Consider the following 19,958-nt stretch of genomic DNA (forward strand, 5'->3'; position numbering starts at 1 on the left):
CATATCATAGTCTGCTGTATATATAAGGATATGCTTCTGATAATTTATAATAATTTTAATAATAGGTATCTCCGAAGTTGGTTGTTAAATTGGGATATGGACATTCCACCTAATAGTATAATTCAAACATTACGAATGAAACAAAATAATAATAATTTAAGCTCTAATGAAACTTTCTCTCCCCGTCGGTCAACTTTGTGTTTCAATTAAACCGGAAAACAAAAAGAGATAACTAAAAACCAAAATTGAACCGAAAATCACAATTTGGCATTATCTGAAAATGTGAAGTGGGCCATGGAAACAAGGTCAGGGCCGTTAGCGATTTTAAAGATATTTTTAGCTGAGCCAGAGAGTTTGGTAACGACCCGACACTATGTTTTGTCGTTTTTGTGACACATAGCAACGGTAGAAGATTCCTATATTGGCTAACACATAAACACTGGGCTCTCATAAATAACAACCCCCATACTTTTCCTACCAGTGAATTTAATTGAATAAACCGTTTATTACTTTATTTATTGATTGGTCCCATATCTGTATATATCTCCTTTCTGATTTCTGAAATTAATTTTACTACTATTCAACTTTTACTACTTCAGTTCATCTACTTTTTACAGCTCACAATTCCATTTTTTACTACTATAATCATATATCTTATAGCATCTGAATTTTACTACTTCAGTTCATCTACTTTTTACAGCTCACAATTCCATTTTTTTAAAAAATGTTAATACTAAAGTTAAAGCATTTCTACTAGAAGAATCAAGGGTGAAGAAAAGAATTAGAGTTAAAAATAAGTAAGAGATGCTAAGATATATGATTATAAACTTTCTTAAAAAAAATTATGGTTATAAAGTAGTAATACCGTCAGAAAAAGGTTCATGAGAGTTATTTTTGGGAAATTTGAGTTGAAACAAGAATTGAGAACAACATTCACGAATTGCAAAGAGAATGGAGAGTTACTGGTTTTGATCAAACTAGAGATATGAGTAATTATATATAGTTCACCTTAAAATCCAACAAAGAAGCAAACAATTATGGCTTAAGCTGAGAATGTACTTCATGATAAGCTACTAGTTTTATGTTTCCTTCCAGACATCATATAGTTTTTGAATTTTTCCAACCAACTAATCAACCATATGTTGATCTAAGGTAAGCATACATGGCTTCTTACACCATTAGATAGAAGATAATCTGTTCTTAGTAATGGCTGAGAGTACTTCACAATAGCGGTTTTAGAAGGTTTTACCTCATTGCTCAATGCTAGGATTCTGAATCAGATAGCGAGCGTTGTGTAAGAGGGAAGTAGTCTCCTCATTCGATGCATCAAGCAAACGCAATTCCTTGATCTCCTCCTGCCATTTCTCAACATGTTCCCTGTGTATCCTGTTTTCATATTTGTGAATAGTATAAACACCCCCAATCATGGTACACACAGTAGCAATTATTATAGAGTCTGTGTTTCAATCTCACATGATCAACCGTTCTTCAAATTCGTTACTGAGTTCCTTAAACATTGTCTTCCCAGTCTCCAACAAGTTAGAAACCTACCAACAAGAAGCATCAATTGATGAACATATTGGTAACCACCATATCAAAGTTTCTTTCAAAACTTAAGTAAGTCATGGAAATAATCACAGCTTACAGTTTGTGTGAAGCTCTCAATCTTGTCAAGAATCTGAGCAATGTTAAGTTCCATCTCATCAGAAGCAACAAGTTTCGTCTCAGTTTCTTCATTCTCAATGGTATTATCAAGACTGATTCCATCATCTCTCGAATCACCTTTTCCTTCTTCATCCTATCAAAAAAATTTCACAGGACAAAATCCAAAAAAAATAAGATCCACCACCACAAATCATCATCATCATCATCACGAGATCAATGACAAATTCAGAAGAAAAGAAAAAAAAAACATACAGATGGCTTCATGCGTTTCCGAAATCCTCCATTCCCTGTGTCTTCTTCCATCTCAGTGTTCATCGTAACCTGCAATAATTCGAAATTATGCTCATGAAGTTTTACGAACGCAGAAACGTAACGATTATTAGATCACGAAAACAGATTTCGAATTAGGTTTTCAAATCGATGCGCGATTGAATCTGCTAAGTTAAATCACCGCCGACAGATTTCGATTCCAAGTCTAAAAACCCATACGATTACAACTCCGAACAACCTAGCTTAAGATTCTACAATGAAACGGGAGAAACAGAGAACTTACGCGATGAAGATCGAAGAATTGTTCCGTACGAATTCTGAGAGACGATGAAGAAGTTTCTAGAGAGAGTGAGTGTAGAGAATGAGGAAGAAGAGCCAATTTTGTTAGTACTCTGAGAACGTGAGAATTTATTTATATAGCGTTATTTTTTCTGATAAATGATATTTTAATTAAGCAAATTCATGATAATCAATCACTAATTATACTTATACAATGCTAATGACGTAGAGTGACTCAAGAATCAAAGCAACCTGAAGAAAGAAGAACTCAAATAGATTCACTATTTGATATAGAGCCGAGGAATCCGAACATATGCTCTGTTTACAAAAACAGTCAAACAACATATTCACCTAATCGTTTTGCATTAGCTCCTAAAAACAAATGTTAAAACTCCGGGACAAAAAGAATACACCGGAGACTGATGATAAGTTTACACCTTACACTAGGACTAGCTTAACTTAAAGAGTGAGCAACTTCAACTTCGAACTCTGTGTTCACTGCTTTCAAGACTTGTTATAATAACCCCGGGACCTTTTAACGGGAAGCTGAACTGATACATATTCATCTGATGATGATGATGAAGATGACGACGATGATGACAATACATACTTTGCTTTTGATGACTTTGGTACATCGGATTGTGGTTCTTGTTTTACAGCAACAGGACATTGAGGGATGATGTTTCTCTTTCTTGGAGTAGGATTATCATTTTCGGCATCACTCTCGTCACTGATCACAATCGCATCTGCACACAAACAGAGTAGACTCGAATAAAACTTTCTTTCTTACAAGAGAGAATCACATTGTAGCGCTTTAACCAAACACACAAAGGCGCATACCTGCTGCAGTGTTATTATTCACATTATGACCATCAACGACAATAACCTCAGTCTTGAAAGTCACATTGTCATCATCCACCACAATCACCTCCTTCTTGAAAGTCACATTATGATCATCCACAACAAGAGCCTCCTCATTCTTGCCAGTCACATTATTATGATCATCATCCACCAAAGTAACCTCATCAGTGAAAGCCACATCATCGTTACATCCTAGACTGATTTGATTGTTAGCATCAAAGAGCGGTTTCAAAAGTGAACACTGTGATTCAGCCGCACCAGATATCTCTTTTAATCGACCATACTTGTCCACTATCTTCTTCAGCTCCTGTCCTTTCTCTATCGCAGTCAAAAGCTCCTGATTCTTAACCCTCATTTCATTGATGAGGGTCTCTTTCTCACTCTCCATTCTCTTCATCTCCTTCTTATACTCCTCCGTCTCACTTCTCTCTTTCTCCAACTCCTCGAGCAATCGCTGATTCTTCGCCTCGAGCTCCTTGATCGGGTTTTCAAGATGCAACTTCATCACCTCATTCATCTCATTGACATGCTTAAATTTTTCTTTAAGGATTTTGTAATCATTGAGCAGATTCTCATGATTCTCCTTGAGAATTTCATGTTTTGTCGCTAAAATCCCTTCTTGAGCAAACAAATTGCTTATTCCGGCAGTATCCACCGGCGAGATCGTCTTCTTCTTCCCCGATTTTTCCAAACGAGCTGATGATTTCCCACTCATGACTTTTGAGAAACCCTAAAAAAAAAAACCAACACATAAAGCGTCAAGCTTTTTTTTGCTAGAGCTTCGTAATCTTTCCTAAATTTACAAAATTTCTTAAGATTCTGAAGAAACCCTAAAACCCCAATTCCTTCTAAGCTCCACCGAAAGAGAGAGAGAGAGAGACAATAAAAACAAAAAGCAGTCTCCGATCTCTTTCCAAAAGCTAAACCAAAAAAGTACAACAGAAGACAGAAAACAAAAAAAAATAGGAAAGAAATTTCAAAGGAAGAAATAAATCTTACCCAGATTCGTCAGATGACCAGTAGGCAGTAGAAAGAGAGAAAGAGTTGAATTGCAAAAATGAGAATACCTACTCAAGGCGAAAAAAAAAAGAAAGAAAAGCCAAATCCCTAGAAGCAGAGAAAATGAAGCGGGAATGCGGAAGGACAGTGTACATATTTTAATTCATGATCAAATTAACAATACAGTGTATTTGTTTATTGTTAATCTTATTAACTTAATCCAAGTTTTTTGTTCCTTCCATGTCATCATTAAGCATTTAAGCTAACAAGATTAAGCTAGTTTAATGATGGCTTTGGTTTGAATTTCAAATAAAATACAACCTTATTTCTGAAAAAATCATAAATTCATTAACAGGGTATCTTATAATTAGATTTTATGATGCTAATTGATGTGACAAGGGGAACACAGAAGAAAAAAAGAATAGCAGCCTCTAGCGCAATAAGAGGGTCATAAATTCTGCTTTCCATATCTTTAGCACACATGGCCCTGCTTGTAAGTTGTATGTAACACGCATGCAAAAATCCCAAACGGTGAGACAAAACTGTATTGTAATTTACAACAACAACAACAAACCCGCGGAACCTAAACCTTACGATGTCTTAGACATCATGTCTACTCTCTCTCTCTCTCTCACTCTTTTCTTACAAGCAAAAGCTACAATGACCGGTTTACTTTGATTCCACTATCTGACTATCTTTGTATTCTCTCACCCTATAAAGCCGAGGCGATTTCATTCATCGATTCCATAATCTTCACCAAAGTATTTGTCCACAAGACTGTTCGCCATGACTCTCAGCTCTTCGTTTTCATGGAACTGGAACCTTTCCATTGCATCAATGCCGTCTTCTCCTTCCACAAGCTTTGGACCTTCCCCATTTGGTATTCCTCTTAAAACCTAACCACCCAGAAATCAAAACTTACTAGTTATTACGATAGTATCTGGATCCAGAAATGACCACGGGACATCAACATACAGTGGAAGTAAACTCAGGTCTGATTGAGATTTTAAGACCATTTAGTTAGTTGCTTACCAGCTCAATGAACTGAAGACCAAGCCTAGCAGCTTCGATATCAGGAGATCTGACCAGCTCAATAAAACCTGGCAGGCAACCGCCTCTGACAATGGAGACTAAGTGATCTTGAATTATCCTTGGTTTTGTGTCTCCTCCTTCTGCAGATTCTACACAAATATTTCCCAAGACATAGGCAACTTCTTTCCTTATATCAAATGGTGATGTCGAAAGGAGCCGTAGCAACAATGACATTACTTCAGTAGAATGTATCATTCTCTTGTGTTCAATAGATCCCGCGGCTATATTAGATAGCACCCATGCCGCTTCCTACAGAATAGAGTTCAATGATGAGTGCTTCGTATAACTGTAAAAACCGAAGTGGTATGTGATACTGACCTTCTTTAAAACACGGTGCTCGCTTCTTAAGCACTTTGCAAGCACACCAACGATACTTCCTGAAATTTGATTTGCAATATCAGTATCTTGAACAGTATATCTGATTAAGGTAGATAGTGTTTAACGCAGAAAAGATAACAGATACCTTCAGTGTTCTGTTCACGGATAAGAAAAGTTAATATTGCTTTGGGATCAACAGCGACAAAGTTGCCCACACTTCGTAGAACCTGGATTCAAAACTTTTGTTTTAGAGATAATCAAGAATGCAGCTTTTGAAATATAACTATCAAATAGTAAGTATTTTGTTTTTAATCATTCATGCTAATATCAAAATAAATTAGATCAATGGGACTTAGAAGCAATGACTTGAATATCATAATCTGTGATAATATATGAACTAGAATCCTGTTAGTTTTGGAACGTAAGGTCTCTTCAGGAATTACCGGGATAAGAAGTTGTAGACTCTTTGAGGTTGCTAATCTTTCAAGAAGTAGTTGAAGAATGCCTCCCTTCAAGAGCATACTTGTAGCGATATCTGAAAGGGCAGATAGGTAAACAATGATCCATGCAATTTCCGTGGCAGTTACTTCATCCCTGAATTCAACAATATAGAAATTTTGATCAAATTATCCACTAAAATTGAACAATAGAATATCGATGGCAAGAAGCAACACACTAAGAAGGTGTTACAATTAATAGAGATGTAATTTTGCTCACGATTTCTTTAAGTGTCGAAGAATTGCGTCCAGTATCCCATCGACTTTAACAAGTTGTGCTGCTGCCTTTGGCTCAGGGCCCTATATTAAGGCATGGTGAAAGTAGTGTGTAAAAGGGCTTGTAAATTATAACCAATGTGATCAAATGAGGGCCACGTTTTTCCACACCTTAATCAGATTTGACAATGCCCATGCAGCTGTCCTCACTGTTGAACCCTTGTCAGGAAAAATCATACGTGCTAGAGGTGGCAAAGCCCCTTGAGACAAAAGAACATTTCTCAAATCTTCTCCTTCACCCGCAACATTACCGATAGCCCATGCACACTGCTCAGCCACCGGTGCAGAGCTCTTTTCTGAATATAAAACTGGAAGCATATGAAATCTGATCCGACAAAGATGATAAGAGTAACAACAGACTTGGTTGGCTAGTACAAACCTCCAAGGTGAGCAATAAGCAATGGCAGTGCAGGTAATAGAGCTTTTGTTTCTTCAGGTTTTCCAGCAGCAATGTTTGTGAGACACCACGCTGACTCAAGTAACTGCAGTTAGACAGAACTCGGATCAAAAGATAACAAACCCACTAAAATTGTCTTATTTCAATGCAACTGAGTTACTTGAAATAATCTTACAATATCCAAAATCTACAGTAAAGTGCTAGGCAGATAAATGCAATAACAAAGGGATGGCAATGAAGCATATATAAAACCAATGTAAGAAACCTGTTCGTCGGGAGAGCCAAATGAGAGACACTGCACAAGTAAAGGTATTGCACCAGCGCTGAGGGCAGCTTCAACAGGAGGGAACTCTGATTTTGACAGTAAACGCCTGAGTTCCCGAAGAGCAGTCACCCTCTTCTGCATCGCACCTTTTCCCCTGAAAATTGAACAAGAAGATGTTAAGTAGATACCAGACAAAATTAACGAATTCTACCCAATAGAGTGAGAGCAGCAGAGAATAGCAAACTAGATTAATTCCAAAGCGTCATGGTTTTAACAAGTTGACAACTTCACTTACTGATATTGAACAGCAAACTTGAGTTCTTCCACTGCTTTGCTAGCTTGAGCCTCCAATATTGGCTGCTCTTCATCAATCATCATCTCATTCTCAACACAAGCATCCTCAACATCGCCATTAGTACCCACCCTACAAAGCCGCTTTGCCCTAACCAGTAATTCCCTTCTTTCCTTTGCAACCGTAACAGCTTGTTGCCGTCTTCTTTGTCCCGCAACATTCCCAACTATACACCGCGAGAGCAATACAATCAAATCCATGTCACCAATTGAAAAGTCCAATCTTTCTAACAAGTTTAATAAAAGCTCTATACATGAAAACCAATACTAGAATGTGATGTGTAATCCCTGGCTATGAACCATGAAAGTATCTAAATTTTATTCTTACCCTAATCACCAACTAACCTAATTTTCTCGGGAAGCAAACAAGAAACATTCTTTCATCAGTAAGACTAACACTACTACACTCAGGTGCCAAAATTAAACTCAAGGGTTTACGGTAAAACCCAGAACGAAAATTACCTGAAGACTTTATTGGGTCTCTTCGATTAGACGCGGTGCCATCATCTGCCATTGGAGAAGCTACAGCCACCGCTAGTTTCTACGATAGTAGGGTTTGATTCAGTTATTTCACCGGAGCAATTTCTTCGATTTACTAATTTCGCCGTTCCCCCGCCCAGAATAAAAAAAAAAAACACGAAAATTTCGCCGACTCGTATATGTTTTCTAATTTCAAATTAGTCCCTAATATTTCCAAGTATACAATAAAAAACCACTTAACTTTATTATCGATCTCGAAAGCTATATAATAGATCAACGATCGTGGTTTCACGTAATATTTGACGTTTCCTAAATTAATGACGTGGCGACTCTTCATTAGTCACTTACGTACACCGCAATTTAATGTGATGCATGTGAATATCACTCGTTTCCTAGTAATACACGTGTCACGCATCCACATGATTCTCTTCCCCGAACATGTTGATCTCACCATCTGGCCTTTTCTTCACCCACTTTCTTGTCACTTTCTCAGTTCATTTTCTCGAGAAAATTAAAAAACGTAAGAAGACGAAACCTGAAACCAAAGCCAAATTCTCTCGATTAACAAAAATTCATTTGGATCTATCGTCGATGGATCTCATACCTCAGCAGCTAAAGGCCGTAACACTCACACACGTCCGGTACCGTCCGGGAGATCAGCTCGGACATTTCCTAGCCTGGATCTCTCTCGTCCCTGTATTCATCAGCCTCGGCGGATTCGTTTCTCATTTCCTATTCCGACGTGAGCTTCAAGGGATCTTCTTCGGTATAGGTCTCGTGATCTCTCAATTCATCAACGAATTTATCAAAAGATCCGTGGAACAAGCTCGTCCCGAGACATGTACGTTGCTCGAAGCTTGCGATTCCCACGGATGGCCATCGAGTCACTCGCAGTTCATGTTCTTCTTCGCTACGTATTTTAGTTTGATGGGATGTAAAGGAATTGGGTTCTGGTTTGGGTTAAGAAGCAGATGGATTATGAATCTTCTTCATTGGTCTTTAGCTCTTGTTACCATGTATTCTAGGGTTTATTTAGGTTACCACACGGTGGCTCAGGTTTTCGCAGGTGCGACGCTTGGTGGTGTTGTTGGTGCGAGTTGGTTCTGGTTTGTGAATTCTGTGTTGTATCCGTTTTTTCCGGTGATTGAGGAGAGTGTGTTGGGGAGATGGCTTTATGTTAAGGATACTTCACATATCCCTGATGTGTTGAAGTTTGAATATGACAATGCAAGAGCTGCTAGGAAGGATATGGATTCTGCTAAGTCTGATTAATTTGCCTTAATTTGATTTTTGGTAAGTCGATTGATTTGGATCTGATTATGTCTTTAGGATAAGCATGTGGGAATCAACTTTTGCTTTTCTTCTTTAGTTTAGCTCAAGAATATAATGTAGTGACTTTTGCAATTGCAGTATTTAAAACTCTTTAAAGTTAGTAGAGAAATGTGGATCTGATTCTTCATTGATTTCTAAACTGTTTTTAGTTGTCTTAATGCAAATTAAGTAATGTTCTTCCTATGTATTGTATTTGTAGGTTTTTTTTTTGTCATGGTATTGATTATTGACTCAATCTAGATTGATAAAAGGACATCTTGATAGTGGTTTGTCTTGTTTGCTATAGGAGTAAGGTAGTCAGTAGTCACTGTAGCATGAAGAAGACTGTGTGGATAATGTAAAAGCAGTTTGAGGAGTCATTCTTCTTGGGAGTTCATTAGCTTTTCTGCTCATCCTTTAATCCATTTTTTGCATTGTGTAATGACACGAACAAATGCAGTTCTGTTTTTTTTAGTGTCTTGTCTTCAATTTTACCGTAAGCACATCTCATTTGCTTCATTCCTTGCAGGTCGAGAACTTGGGAAAGCTTTGTTTAGCGGCCTTGTTATCCTTTTTATAATTTATCAGGAATCACAATGAGGTGGGAGGGAGATTACATTTATACCTACCATTGTCTAAGACTTTGATGACATTGGTTAGATTAGCAGCTCATCTGATCTGAACATCTCACAGAAAAGAGGAACCTTCACACTTAAAAGTGATCTTTGTATCTTTTTTTTTTTTTCCATTTCTTTCTTTGCGCATTCACTTATCTATTGAAAGAATCAGTTTCGTAAAAGAAAAATACACACGTTTCCAGCATTATTACTTTCCTCTCCCTGTTGCCCAGACCACTGCGTCGCGGCGTTCCTTTAGTTATATAAGTGGATGGTTCGCTCGCATCATCTGAACCTTCAAATTGACTCCCGCCGCTTACCACATGTTCGATTCCAAAAATGTTAACAACGTTTGTCTCGGACACTTTTGGTGTAACAAGCATTGTGGTAACTTTAAGTTTTGTAAGTTCGCCCGTCACCATACGAATCGATTTTGCTGCGCATGATGGAGCAGAGCACCCGCGACATTGATTTCCCAAAACGGTTCGGAATATTTGGGCTTGTTCCAGGCCAGAACTAAGGCCCAGTCGTTTATTGGGAAGATATGTACAAAATGATAGCCCAATCCAATAATGATTAGGAAATGCAAAAAAAAAACAATTATAATTACCCTCTTCAGTCTTCAGACCTAATTTTATAATTTTACTTTTAATTCTTTTAAACTTATGATAGATACCCTCTTCAGACCTAATCTTAAAACTTTATAATTTTAATTTTATTTCTTTGAATCTTAAGATTTTTTTAAAGAACCTCTTGAAGAAAAGAAACACCATTGAGGCAGGTGCTCTAATTTAATCCCTAAAACTGTCAAGGGTTGTCGCCTCTGGCTTGTCTCAACCTCTCCACACACATGGAGGAATCCGCCGACGAGGTAATCGTCTTATGGATTTTCTTCTTATTCAGTCTTATAACCTCTTGTTTCTCAATTTGTGGTTTCTTACTTCACAAGTATATGCATGAAATATACTGTTAGTAAGGTTTCTGATTCTATCTTTGTACTTTTAGGGAATGCATAAATTGTTGCCAAAAGTCAGGTAAATTGAATCGATAGTTGTCTTTTTTTTTTCTTCTTCTTCTTGTATATGTAAAAGTATGAATTGATGCATTCTGTGTGTACAACGTTCTTGTCACGTTCGTTGATATACTATATGGGTGTTATCGAATAATTTCAGTGACTATGGGAGGGTTACTGTTTCGGGCTATGACTTTAGGCTGACTCCTCTTGCCGATGTCGAGAGGGCGTTGAGAGAACATTTCACTTCATGTGGAGAGATCACGGATGTATGTGTTCACATGAGGTATTTTTTTTTGTGGCTTCTTCTTCTTCTTCTTCTTCCTCCAATTTTGTTCCAGAGTTAAAATGATCTTACTAAAGAAAACAAACTTGTTGTTACATGAATATGATACAGAATTGGTTATATATATTTTATGGGAGAAGGCGCAGTCGATAAGGCCATGCAACTTAATGGAAGTGATGTGGGAGGATGGAATGTCTCTGTTGAGCCTTTTCCGTTTCCCGAACATGCAAACGAGTAATCCACACTGCCATTTATTATTTAATTTTCATTTGAAGATTTCCCTATCTTATATAATTCATTTGAATTTATTCATCTCATGCAAAATCCTATTATTGCAGTAGCGTTGTGGTAAGAGTTGAAGGATATGACACTTCCCTTAGTAAGATTGATATCCAGAGCGCTTTGAGTAATCTGTTCTCTTCATATGGAGAGATCGAGTGCCTCATTATTCTCGAGGGGTAGGGTTTCGTTGTGTTGTGCCTTCTTCCTCCCATTTTTCCTAATTAACTCTCAAGTTATATCAGTCTCTCTTAACTTTAAAGACTTGTCTCTTGTTGATCTTTACAGCTATGCACAGGTTAATGTTGAAGGAAAAGACATTGCTGATAAGGCGCTTGAACTTAATGGGAGCGTCATGGGAGGACGCAAATTAGCTGTTGAGGTTCTTTGTAGACCGTATTTACCCACTACCCACATGCGCCGCCGCTACAGGTGGCCACTACCTGGTCTCCAACCATGTACGACACTAAATTTATTCCCGGTTCTCGGTTCTTTCTTGATAACGACAAAGTATTAAAACTTCTGTGGTTTATTTTAGATCCCGACAGCTCTACCAGTGATGCAGCCATTCCACAAAGCAGGTAAATAAATTGATTTTTTTTTATTACAAGTCAAGACGGCTTTACTATGGTTCTTCCAAAACCTGTTCCCGTCTTTTAAATTTCTGTGCTTTTGCTTTTGGTATTAATTCAGGAGTGAAAGCTCCAAGACTCCAGATAAACCTGTTGAGAAGAAAAGGAGGTTTAGTAAGGAAGATGCTACAGCTACATCCATTCCTACTTTAGTTGAGAAGCAAACACCTGATCTAGCTGGGCTAGTTGTTGACGATATATGCATGGGCGACGGCAAGAAGAAAGCTGATCCTGGAAAATGGGTATGTGCGCATTTATTTAGGTCTTAAAATTTCAAGACAATGATATCATCACATGATTACTACAATGTCATATAGATTATTGAACAAGGTGGCAGTGTGGTAAATAATGTGGGTACGTAGTTATAGAATTGGTGGTGGATATGAAAGCAAAACAAAACTAATGCCTTATTTGAGACCTAAGCGCACCAAAGAATCATTTTGGATAGGAACTGAAGAAACAAGATATTTGAGAGCACCAAAACTATTTAAGCTTGTAACTTGCAAAATATTTGTTGAAGCTCATTCTGTCGTCTCTGATTGCAGGTTACTGTCCACTATACTGCAAGGCTTCATAAAAATGGGAGGATTTACTATTCCACCTGTGGAGGGCATCCTTATGAGTTTCGTGTAGGTTGGTATTATAACGAGATTCGAAAATAAGAGGCTGTAATAGTAGTCGTCTTTGACTGTTACTTGGATGCTCATATATGTGCTTTTCGTTGTTGTTGTTAATTACACGCAGGTCTTGGACATGTCTTTCCGGGATTGGATTATGGCATTCTTGGTAACCTTACTGGTTTCTCTTCACTATGTTCAAAATGTGTATCATCATGTTGTTTTGATGTATATTTTTTTTGTAAATTTTGAAGGCATGTGTGTTGGTGGCAAAAGAAAGCTTACAATCCCTCCAGCATTGGGGTAAGTAAAGCGGCGCCTTTGCAGATCATTTTGATTTATCTTTGTTGTCATGTTTTTATTCAACCTTTTTAATATTTTGATCATGATAATATTTTGTGTGGCTCACAGACATGGTGTGGAAGGTTTTCGTGACACTATTACTCCTGAGGCCTGGCTGGTGTTTGAAGTTGAACTTCTTAGTTTAAAATAAATAAATAAATAAAACTTCCTTTGAATTAATACATGCATAATTAAGTTTTGTTTGGTGTGTTCTAGCTTTTATTGTTTTCAACCGGCCTTTTGTGTACCCTAGCAAATTGTTATATTGACTTTTACTACTAGTATTCACATTCCAATTAAAGTATCAAGCAGCATCTTTAAGCGGCAATCCGTATTTTAAGAAATTAGTTTATAAATTACGTTAAGATAAATTAGTTATGGGGATCTCCGCAGATCAATACGGAGATTGAACAATTACATATCAAATTAGTACTAATAGAAAACAATCTACAGTGAGCAATGCTATATACGACAACTTCTATTATGAAATGCATCTTTTAGTAATATAGCTTAAGGACGAATGGGCTATGGTACACATTTCTAAACATAAAAGCCGATAAATGCTCATGCAAATTGTGTTGTCAAAGAATCATGCAAATAGTCGGTTCCGGTTAAAACCAGATTTGGTCAGCACCGACTGTACTCGAAAGGAGGACCATCAACGAATGTTAAAATTGATTTTTTGATTGATAGTAAAATACAAATCATGAGATCAAGCTGTTGCTGCATACAAGTTTAAGTAGATTAGTTGATTGCATCAAGTGGTTCTTACTTCATATCCATCGTACCAGTTGGTTTGGTCCGGTACACTCTACTGCCTTAGTTCTTGAGATTTTGATTGTAACAATGGTTAGTTAAACAGATGAGTATATTATAAAATGTTGTATGAATATTAAAGACTAAATAACAACACACAATGATGCAAATATTTTTAGCAATTGCTTCGTTTGAGCACAATGGAGACATTATTGTTGTGAGAAATCGTTTCAACCATCTAAAGCATCTCTTCGAACCATTGTTGTGCATCATTAAAGTAAGTACCTCCCAACCATATAACCATCCTCTCTAGTGTCTTTGCGTTTCTCACCACCAATTCAATGAACGAAGCCAAGAGTTTCGACGTCGCATCATTACAACCCAACATCTTATAGATCTCCTTTGATGTAGGAAACACCTCACATGTTGATCTCCAACTTTGATCCGGAAATAAACCTTTCAAGCGATGCATATCCTGTAGAGCATAAAAAAAGCAAACTAATCAACACTAGTGATTTTTTAAAAAAAAACTATACAATCCTGCTAGCCAATTATTAGTTAATTTCTGCAAAAAAAATAAAAGAGGCTTGTGGTATAGATACCATTATGCGGTGGATGTCCATTGTGTGTAACGTTAGCTTCTTTAATCCAGGTGAATTTTGCAGTAACCTTGATATACCAGGGATAATAGATCGAACAAACTCTGTTTTAACAATCAAAGTTTGGACCTTGAGCGTTGGGAAAGGAACGGCGAGAGATAGAATCTAATTACAAAACCAGATGAAATGATAATTTGGTCACGCACTAATGAAACATTTGTTAGAAACCCACTTAGCTAGGAATTAAGTTCATGTTTTAGGGAATTGCGCGCAACATATATGTACCTGAAGAAGGGTTTCCCCAAGAGTAAGCCTCTCTACGTTGTGTAATTTTGCTAGCATCTCCAGCTCCATGGTTTGATAAAGATCAGCAGTCGAGGGAAGGAGTATTTCACTGATAATTTGAAGGTCAGCTTCGGCCAAAGAGGTGACATCCACTAAAGTAGATGGTCTACCATAGTATTTCAATTTCAAATAATGGATGTGTGGCGCTACAATCATAACTGGCCCTGAAAGAGGAAAGTTTATCTCCAATCTCCTCAGACTCGGTGATTTACTCAGATCAAGACGCTCAAGTAATCTGCATGTATCCAGTTTCAAGCTTTCGAGGTTTGGACAGCCAGAGAGAATATTATCAATGGACTCATCTGGAAGTCTACAATAAAACAGCGACAAGTTCCTTACACTGTGCATTAGGGATTTCCAAGACACTGTGCATCTGGGAATCATATCACAAAAGCTCTCTAAGATGAGTTGCTTTAAGATCATCTCCATTGTATTTCTCTATTCTTTTCTCTAAAATAGAGTAACTCAAAAATAGAGCACTGTTTTCCTCCAATGTATTACTCTATTTTCACCTCTATAATAGAGTTAGTGTAAAAAAATAGATGTTAGAATAGAATTGCTCTATATATAGAGCAATCCTATTATTTTCTCTATTTTAGAGTAAAATATAGAGTAGAGTTGGAGCACTCTATAATAGAGATTTGACTCTAAAATAGAGTGGGGTTGGAGATGCCCTAAAGAGAAACTTAGATAGAAGATATCTGGAAAACTGTAAGTCTTGTCAGCGTAACAACTTAAGATGGCCACAAATAGCTTCTGCACATTGCGGGACAGAGCGAACTCGATCCAGTTATTAACCTTACTGTAACCAACCCTCATAATAAGATTGCAACTAGTGATATTGGGAGCCTTGTAGGATGTTAGAATTCGGTTTATCGCTTCATCCTTGAGTCTAAACCCATCGATGTCGAGAGAAGGTGTCTCGCACCATACATGCCTCCACCGTCTGGATAAGACGCAAGTTGTCATGGCCAAATCGGTGGGAAGAAATGAGAGAATATGGTGAAGGATGTCATCTGGCATAGAGTTGATGAAATCTGCACAGCGTTGGATTCTGCAGTGGTTATGGTTTTTACCACGTTTTCGGCGCCTCCGTCTCCCTCGCCTGTTCGCCATGATAAAGCAGACGTTTTAGGGTTTCTTTTGTTTGCACAATACGTATACGTTCTTATTAAAATAATAAATATCATTGCCTTTTGTAAATTTTGCAAAAAATAAAAATAAATAATAGTAATAATAAAATATAAAAATAAAAACTATTGCCTTTACGTTCCGGTTTTTTCTACAGTATATATTTGTTCCTGCGATAGACTCTTTACAACTTTACATCATCCTTGCAGTGCAATAGTTTTACATGATTGCGAATTTTTTAGTTTTACAGAGTCCTCTTTTTATTTTTCAAAACAATCTAGTAAACCACGATCGAGGAACCATCTGAGAACCGTGTCCTTTGTCTCTTTGGGCTAATGTGTTCATACATATAGTTGTGAATCTCTACTAGTTTGTTTGACCATTCTTTTTTATGTTCTACACTTGAAATTGCAAGGCTTGAATCCGGATCAATGCTGGATATCCAAATACGGGGTCTTTTTTTAACTGTGGAGCAGCTATCTTCATTATTGGATGGTATTGGTGAGGGTGCTAACTTTGATTGAATAATGCGTCTGCAAACTGCTAATCCACTTGTTTTTGAAAGCTCCTTGACATGTATGAAGATTTAGCAGCTGGTTCATTATTTATGAGAATACTGTCGAGTTTTAGGTTTTTGCGTTCACATTGAAAGAGAACAATAGTTATATATATAGCCTTTGTAGGTTGGTCTCCGTGTGATTGTCGTTTTTGCTGTGTCTTCACTGATCAGTACACGCAAAAGGGAAATCTTTTCTCCGTCTAAAGCGGATCTCTAAACTCTCTTTTCTGATAGAAACATAAGTTCTCTCATACACACACACACACATGTGGTGAAAAGTGATGTTTGAAGCGTAATGCTTAAAAATTAATAATATCTAAAAGTTTCTAGTTGGACAAATAGAAAGTGTCAAAAAGGAAGAAAACTTGTGGGTTGAATTTTTGGTTCTATATCATGCTTTTGCTTTAGTTTGATTTATTTGACTTAACTGTGGTTTTCGGTTTATTCAAATGACGAAAATTAAATTGAAGAGAGATAAGGGGTTCAATCTGGTTCTCCTCAATTCGAAGAACCGACCTGAAATTCGATTTGGTTTAGAGTACATCAAATGGTTGGATTGGACTGAACAACAACCACACAAAAATTATGTTCATGTGTATTCCATTTTCCCATTCGTTATTGTTGTTTTGGTTATAAGTAGAAAATACATACTTGTTCGCATGTATGTAAGTAGAAAACAATCATGTCAATCAATAAATGTATATTGGGTTTATATTTTTGATGGGTTTTAGTGAGGAGGATATAGGTAGTGACCTAGTGGGAGACAAGAATTGATATGGGAGAGTTGATTGTTGCTTTTCCTTTTTTTTCCCCAAAAAGATTTCCACTCTATGTTTTAGTCATTTCCAAATCATAACATCAAAAGCGAGGTCAAATTCATACTTCATATGTCGTAAAAAATTTATCAAGGATTCTGCTTTTAGACCATCAACTTCTAGTGTTCTCTTATTATTATTGCCCAATATATTGCAATCTTTTTGGAATTGGGTCCATTTTTTTTAATCCATATATAACTCCATTCAAAAATTTGAGTACATTTTTCTTTTAAAATATATATATCGGATTAAAGTGTGGACATGAAAATCTGAAAATGTACACTTTTAAAGTCTTTGGATTGAAGTCTCCCCTTATTATCTTGTTTTGTAGTATGTTAAAATTTACGAATGATCGAGTAGTAATATATGAAAATTATATTTGTGATTCCATATAAGTGACAACTAGCAAAGACTTATTATTCACGTCGATAATGATAAGTGGACATCTTAAGAAGCAAAAAGGGGTTTTCGTTTCACACTGAACAAAATGACACCAATGATTAAACTAATAAGAAACTTAGATTTAATTTGTTTTCTATTAAGATTCGTTTCAAAGCAGTCAAAGTCGTACACAAAGAAGATTAATAAAAAGAAGAACTAAAGTAGATATATTGAGTAAGTTTTTTTTTTTTTTGTTGGTCCTTGGAATCTTAAGTAGTTGGGTTTACCCATATAGATGCACTTGTTAATCTACATATACGATAGGGAACCACAAAAATGTTAAAAAATCAAAAGTAGATTAAGAATTGGTAAGAAGGTAGATTAAGAAGTTAATCTCCACAATAAAGTAACAAATCATTTAAAAATTACATAAAATAAAGTGGTAGATATCATAAAGACCCTAAAAATCTTATTCGTCCGTTGCGAATAGTGAAAGAAATAAAAGAAATGTTTTGTTCAAAAACCATTAATAAAATAGTATAAAAAAACGTACAAAAAAAAAAAAAACCAAGTGAAGACAAAACGAAAACAGAACACAGTGAAGAGAAGAGGAAAGAGAGAGAGAGAGAGAGAGAGAGAGAAGAAGAAGAAGATGATGCTTTCTCGGAGACCCGTCTCGAGTCCGGGTCGGGTCGAGAAATATCCACCGCCTTTTATGGGGTTTCTGAGGAGTAAGAGTAACGGCGGAAGTACAAGTAGAAGCCGAAGCAGAGGAAGGTCACGCGCGAGTCCTCTCTTCGTTCGCCGGAATAAATCAGCTGCGGCGGTTGCTCAAGAACCGTCGTCTCCTAAAGTTACTTGCATGGGTCAAGTCCGAGTCAACCGATCGAAGCCCAAAATTAAACCCGAATCTCGAGATAACCCGACCCGACGACGATGCAAGTGGATGCAAAACGCGTCGTTTAACAAATTCGCCGGGAAAATCAAAACGCTGTCGTTTTGGCCTAACTGTAGATTGTTTTCGTTTCTTTGTTCTCGTCCGGAAGTGAAGGAGAAAGATTCTCCGATAAGCCAATTAGATCGTCCGGCGACGGAACCAGTCCAAGAAATTAAAGATGAAATCGTCGAAGTAGAAGAAAAGTTCGAAAACCCTAAATTATGTGTGTCTCCGGCTACAACGCCGCCGATAGACGCGCTTTTGTTAACGAGAAGCAGATCTGCACCGTATAGATCGTCGTCGTTGGCTTTTAGATTCTGGGAAGAAAACAACCAACGAGCAGCTGAATCACAGAGATCGGAGAAAACTGAATCGGAAATTCCCACCGAGAAGATCAATAGTGTTTCCGAGTCGGAGAATATTGATAGTGATGAAGTAGAGATAACGTTTATACAGCGGCCGGTGTTGACAAGGAGCAAATCGGAGCCGGCGAGGATCGGGCGAGAAGATGATGGTGTTGCTTCCGAATGAAGAAGAAGGTTAGAGGGGTAGTAGGGTTTAGTTCTCTCTCTCCCTCACGTGATTGACTTTAGTCAATTTCACTAATTTTAATTAATCGTCTTTAATCGGATTAAAATTGACTGTGTTTAGAAGATATAGAGGAGAAACAATTTGTAATTGTATAGTAAGATTTGTAATCCATCCATCCACACATATATAACGTAAGGTGTGTGTATGTCTCAGCATTAAAAACAAAAATGTTTGACAATACATTTTATAAAATCGTTCCCAATTTGTAAATTACATTCTCTGTTTTATTTTCACTTAATTTGTGTGCTATTTAAATTCCAAAGCAAACATAACAAAACAAAATTTTACACATTCGAGAATTAAACCGTAGTTTAAAATCTTGATTGTGTTTTGCACTGTTTTAAAGTACAATGTATCAGAGTTTGAACTTAGAACAAACCACAAAAATATTCGGGTACTGTTGACCAAAAACAAAACTAAAAGGCTTATTCTGGCCCAACTTATAGATGGGCTTATATAGTGTAGGCTATTTGTTCGAAACTAGGACGAATTGAAGGCCCAAAATGTAAAAACAAATAATTCATCAGTGACCTTCATAAATATGTTAATTACTAATACGATATATGCATAAATTCATGGTATGATTATATGGAAAATATTTTATTTTTTAAAGATGGGTGGGTGTGAAAATGAAAGGAGACGTGCCTTAAGGGGAAAAAGAAAGAAAAAACACAGCCATGAAATAGCTGTAGAGAAGGATATATGGACCCATTACAATTTATGATTTATGAATAAGAACCAAGAAGATGTTAGACAAAATCATTTATGGAGTTCTCACACTCATTCATATGATATAAGTATATATGATACAAAATATTTCAATTGAGTTCCCCAAGATTAAGACATCTCTCACCGATATTCTTGAATATTTCAAACCATTTTTTTTTTTTTTTTGCGATTTTAGTATCTCATCATTTGATGAAACCAAACTGATTTGAAAACGGGTGTGATTGGCTTTTTCAGATTTGACTGTGTTTGGGTTTGGATGGTTTTAGTTT

The 19,958-nt window shown here is 36.8% G+C and overlaps 4 protein-coding genes and 3 pseudogenes across 5 annotated transcripts; 3 read left to right on the plus strand and 4 right to left on the minus strand.

Annotated features, from left to right (window-relative positions):
* Positions 1–966: 966 nt before the first annotated feature.
* Positions 967–2,468, minus strand: LOC104768472 (uncharacterized). The gene is made up of 5 exons (XM_010492470.3): positions 2,219–2,468; positions 1,918–1,986; positions 1,646–1,798; positions 1,474–1,547; positions 967–1,386 (listed from the first exon to the last, which is right to left on the minus strand). Exons 2-5 carry the CDS (start codon positions 1,978–1,980, stop codon positions 1,251–1,253), a joined length of 426 nt encoding a protein of 141 aa, XP_010490772.2. The 5' UTR covers positions 1,981–1,986; positions 2,219–2,468; the 3' UTR covers positions 967–1,250.
* A 3-nt stretch (positions 2,469–2,471) lies between these two features.
* On the minus strand, positions 2,472–4,357 carry LOC104768473 (uncharacterized). The gene is made up of 3 exons (XM_010492471.3): positions 4,075–4,357; positions 3,055–3,805; positions 2,472–2,960 (listed from the first exon to the last, which is right to left on the minus strand). The coding sequence occupies exons 2-3, from the start codon at positions 3,788–3,790 to the stop codon at positions 2,719–2,721; spliced, it is 978 nt and encodes a 325-aa protein (XP_010490773.2). The 5' UTR covers positions 3,791–3,805; positions 4,075–4,357; the 3' UTR covers positions 2,472–2,718.
* A 162-nt stretch (positions 4,358–4,519) lies between these two features.
* On the minus strand, positions 4,520–7,965 carry LOC104768474 (importin subunit alpha-9). The gene is made up of 11 exons (XM_010492472.3): positions 7,733–7,965; positions 7,215–7,437; positions 6,920–7,073; positions 6,637–6,739; positions 6,369–6,553; positions 6,202–6,281; positions 5,928–6,078; positions 5,630–5,711; positions 5,485–5,543; positions 5,107–5,415; positions 4,520–4,970 (listed from the first exon to the last, which is right to left on the minus strand). The coding sequence occupies exons 1-11, from the start codon at positions 7,782–7,784 to the stop codon at positions 4,806–4,808; spliced, it is 1,563 nt and encodes a 520-aa protein (XP_010490774.3). The 5' UTR covers positions 7,785–7,965; the 3' UTR covers positions 4,520–4,805.
* Positions 7,966–8,223: 258 nt separating this feature from the next.
* On the plus strand, positions 8,224–9,884 carry LOC104768475 (lipid phosphate phosphatase gamma pseudogene; annotated as a pseudogene). Its single transcript, XR_015593863.1, has 2 exons — positions 8,224–9,043; positions 9,591–9,884. The product of XR_015593863.1 is annotated as a lipid phosphate phosphatase gamma pseudogene (transcript).
* Positions 9,885–10,468: 584 nt separating this feature from the next.
* Positions 10,469–13,140, plus strand: LOC104768477 (uncharacterized). Its single transcript, XM_019241744.2, has 12 exons — positions 10,469–10,549; positions 10,684–10,712; positions 10,851–10,976; positions 11,088–11,210; positions 11,315–11,434; positions 11,544–11,713; positions 11,794–11,836; positions 11,949–12,129; positions 12,433–12,520; positions 12,632–12,673; positions 12,759–12,807; positions 12,916–13,140. Exons 1-12 carry the CDS (start codon positions 10,529–10,531, stop codon positions 12,995–12,997), a joined length of 1,074 nt encoding a protein of 357 aa, XP_019097289.2. The 5' UTR covers positions 10,469–10,528; the 3' UTR covers positions 12,998–13,140.
* A 637-nt stretch (positions 13,141–13,777) lies between these two features.
* LOC104768478 (putative F-box/LRR-repeat protein At3g28410) lies at positions 13,778–15,662 on the minus strand (annotated as a pseudogene).
* Positions 15,663–17,988: 2,326 nt separating this feature from the next.
* Positions 17,989–19,170, plus strand: LOC104768479 (uncharacterized; annotated as a pseudogene).
* Positions 19,171–19,958: the final 788 nt, after the last annotated feature.

This window comes from Camelina sativa, chromosome 20, assembly GCF_030686135.1.
Source record: "Camelina sativa cultivar CO46 ecotype springtype chromosome 20, ASM3068613v1".
Taxonomy (NCBI): Eukaryota; Viridiplantae; Streptophyta; class Magnoliopsida; order Brassicales; family Brassicaceae; genus Camelina; species Camelina sativa.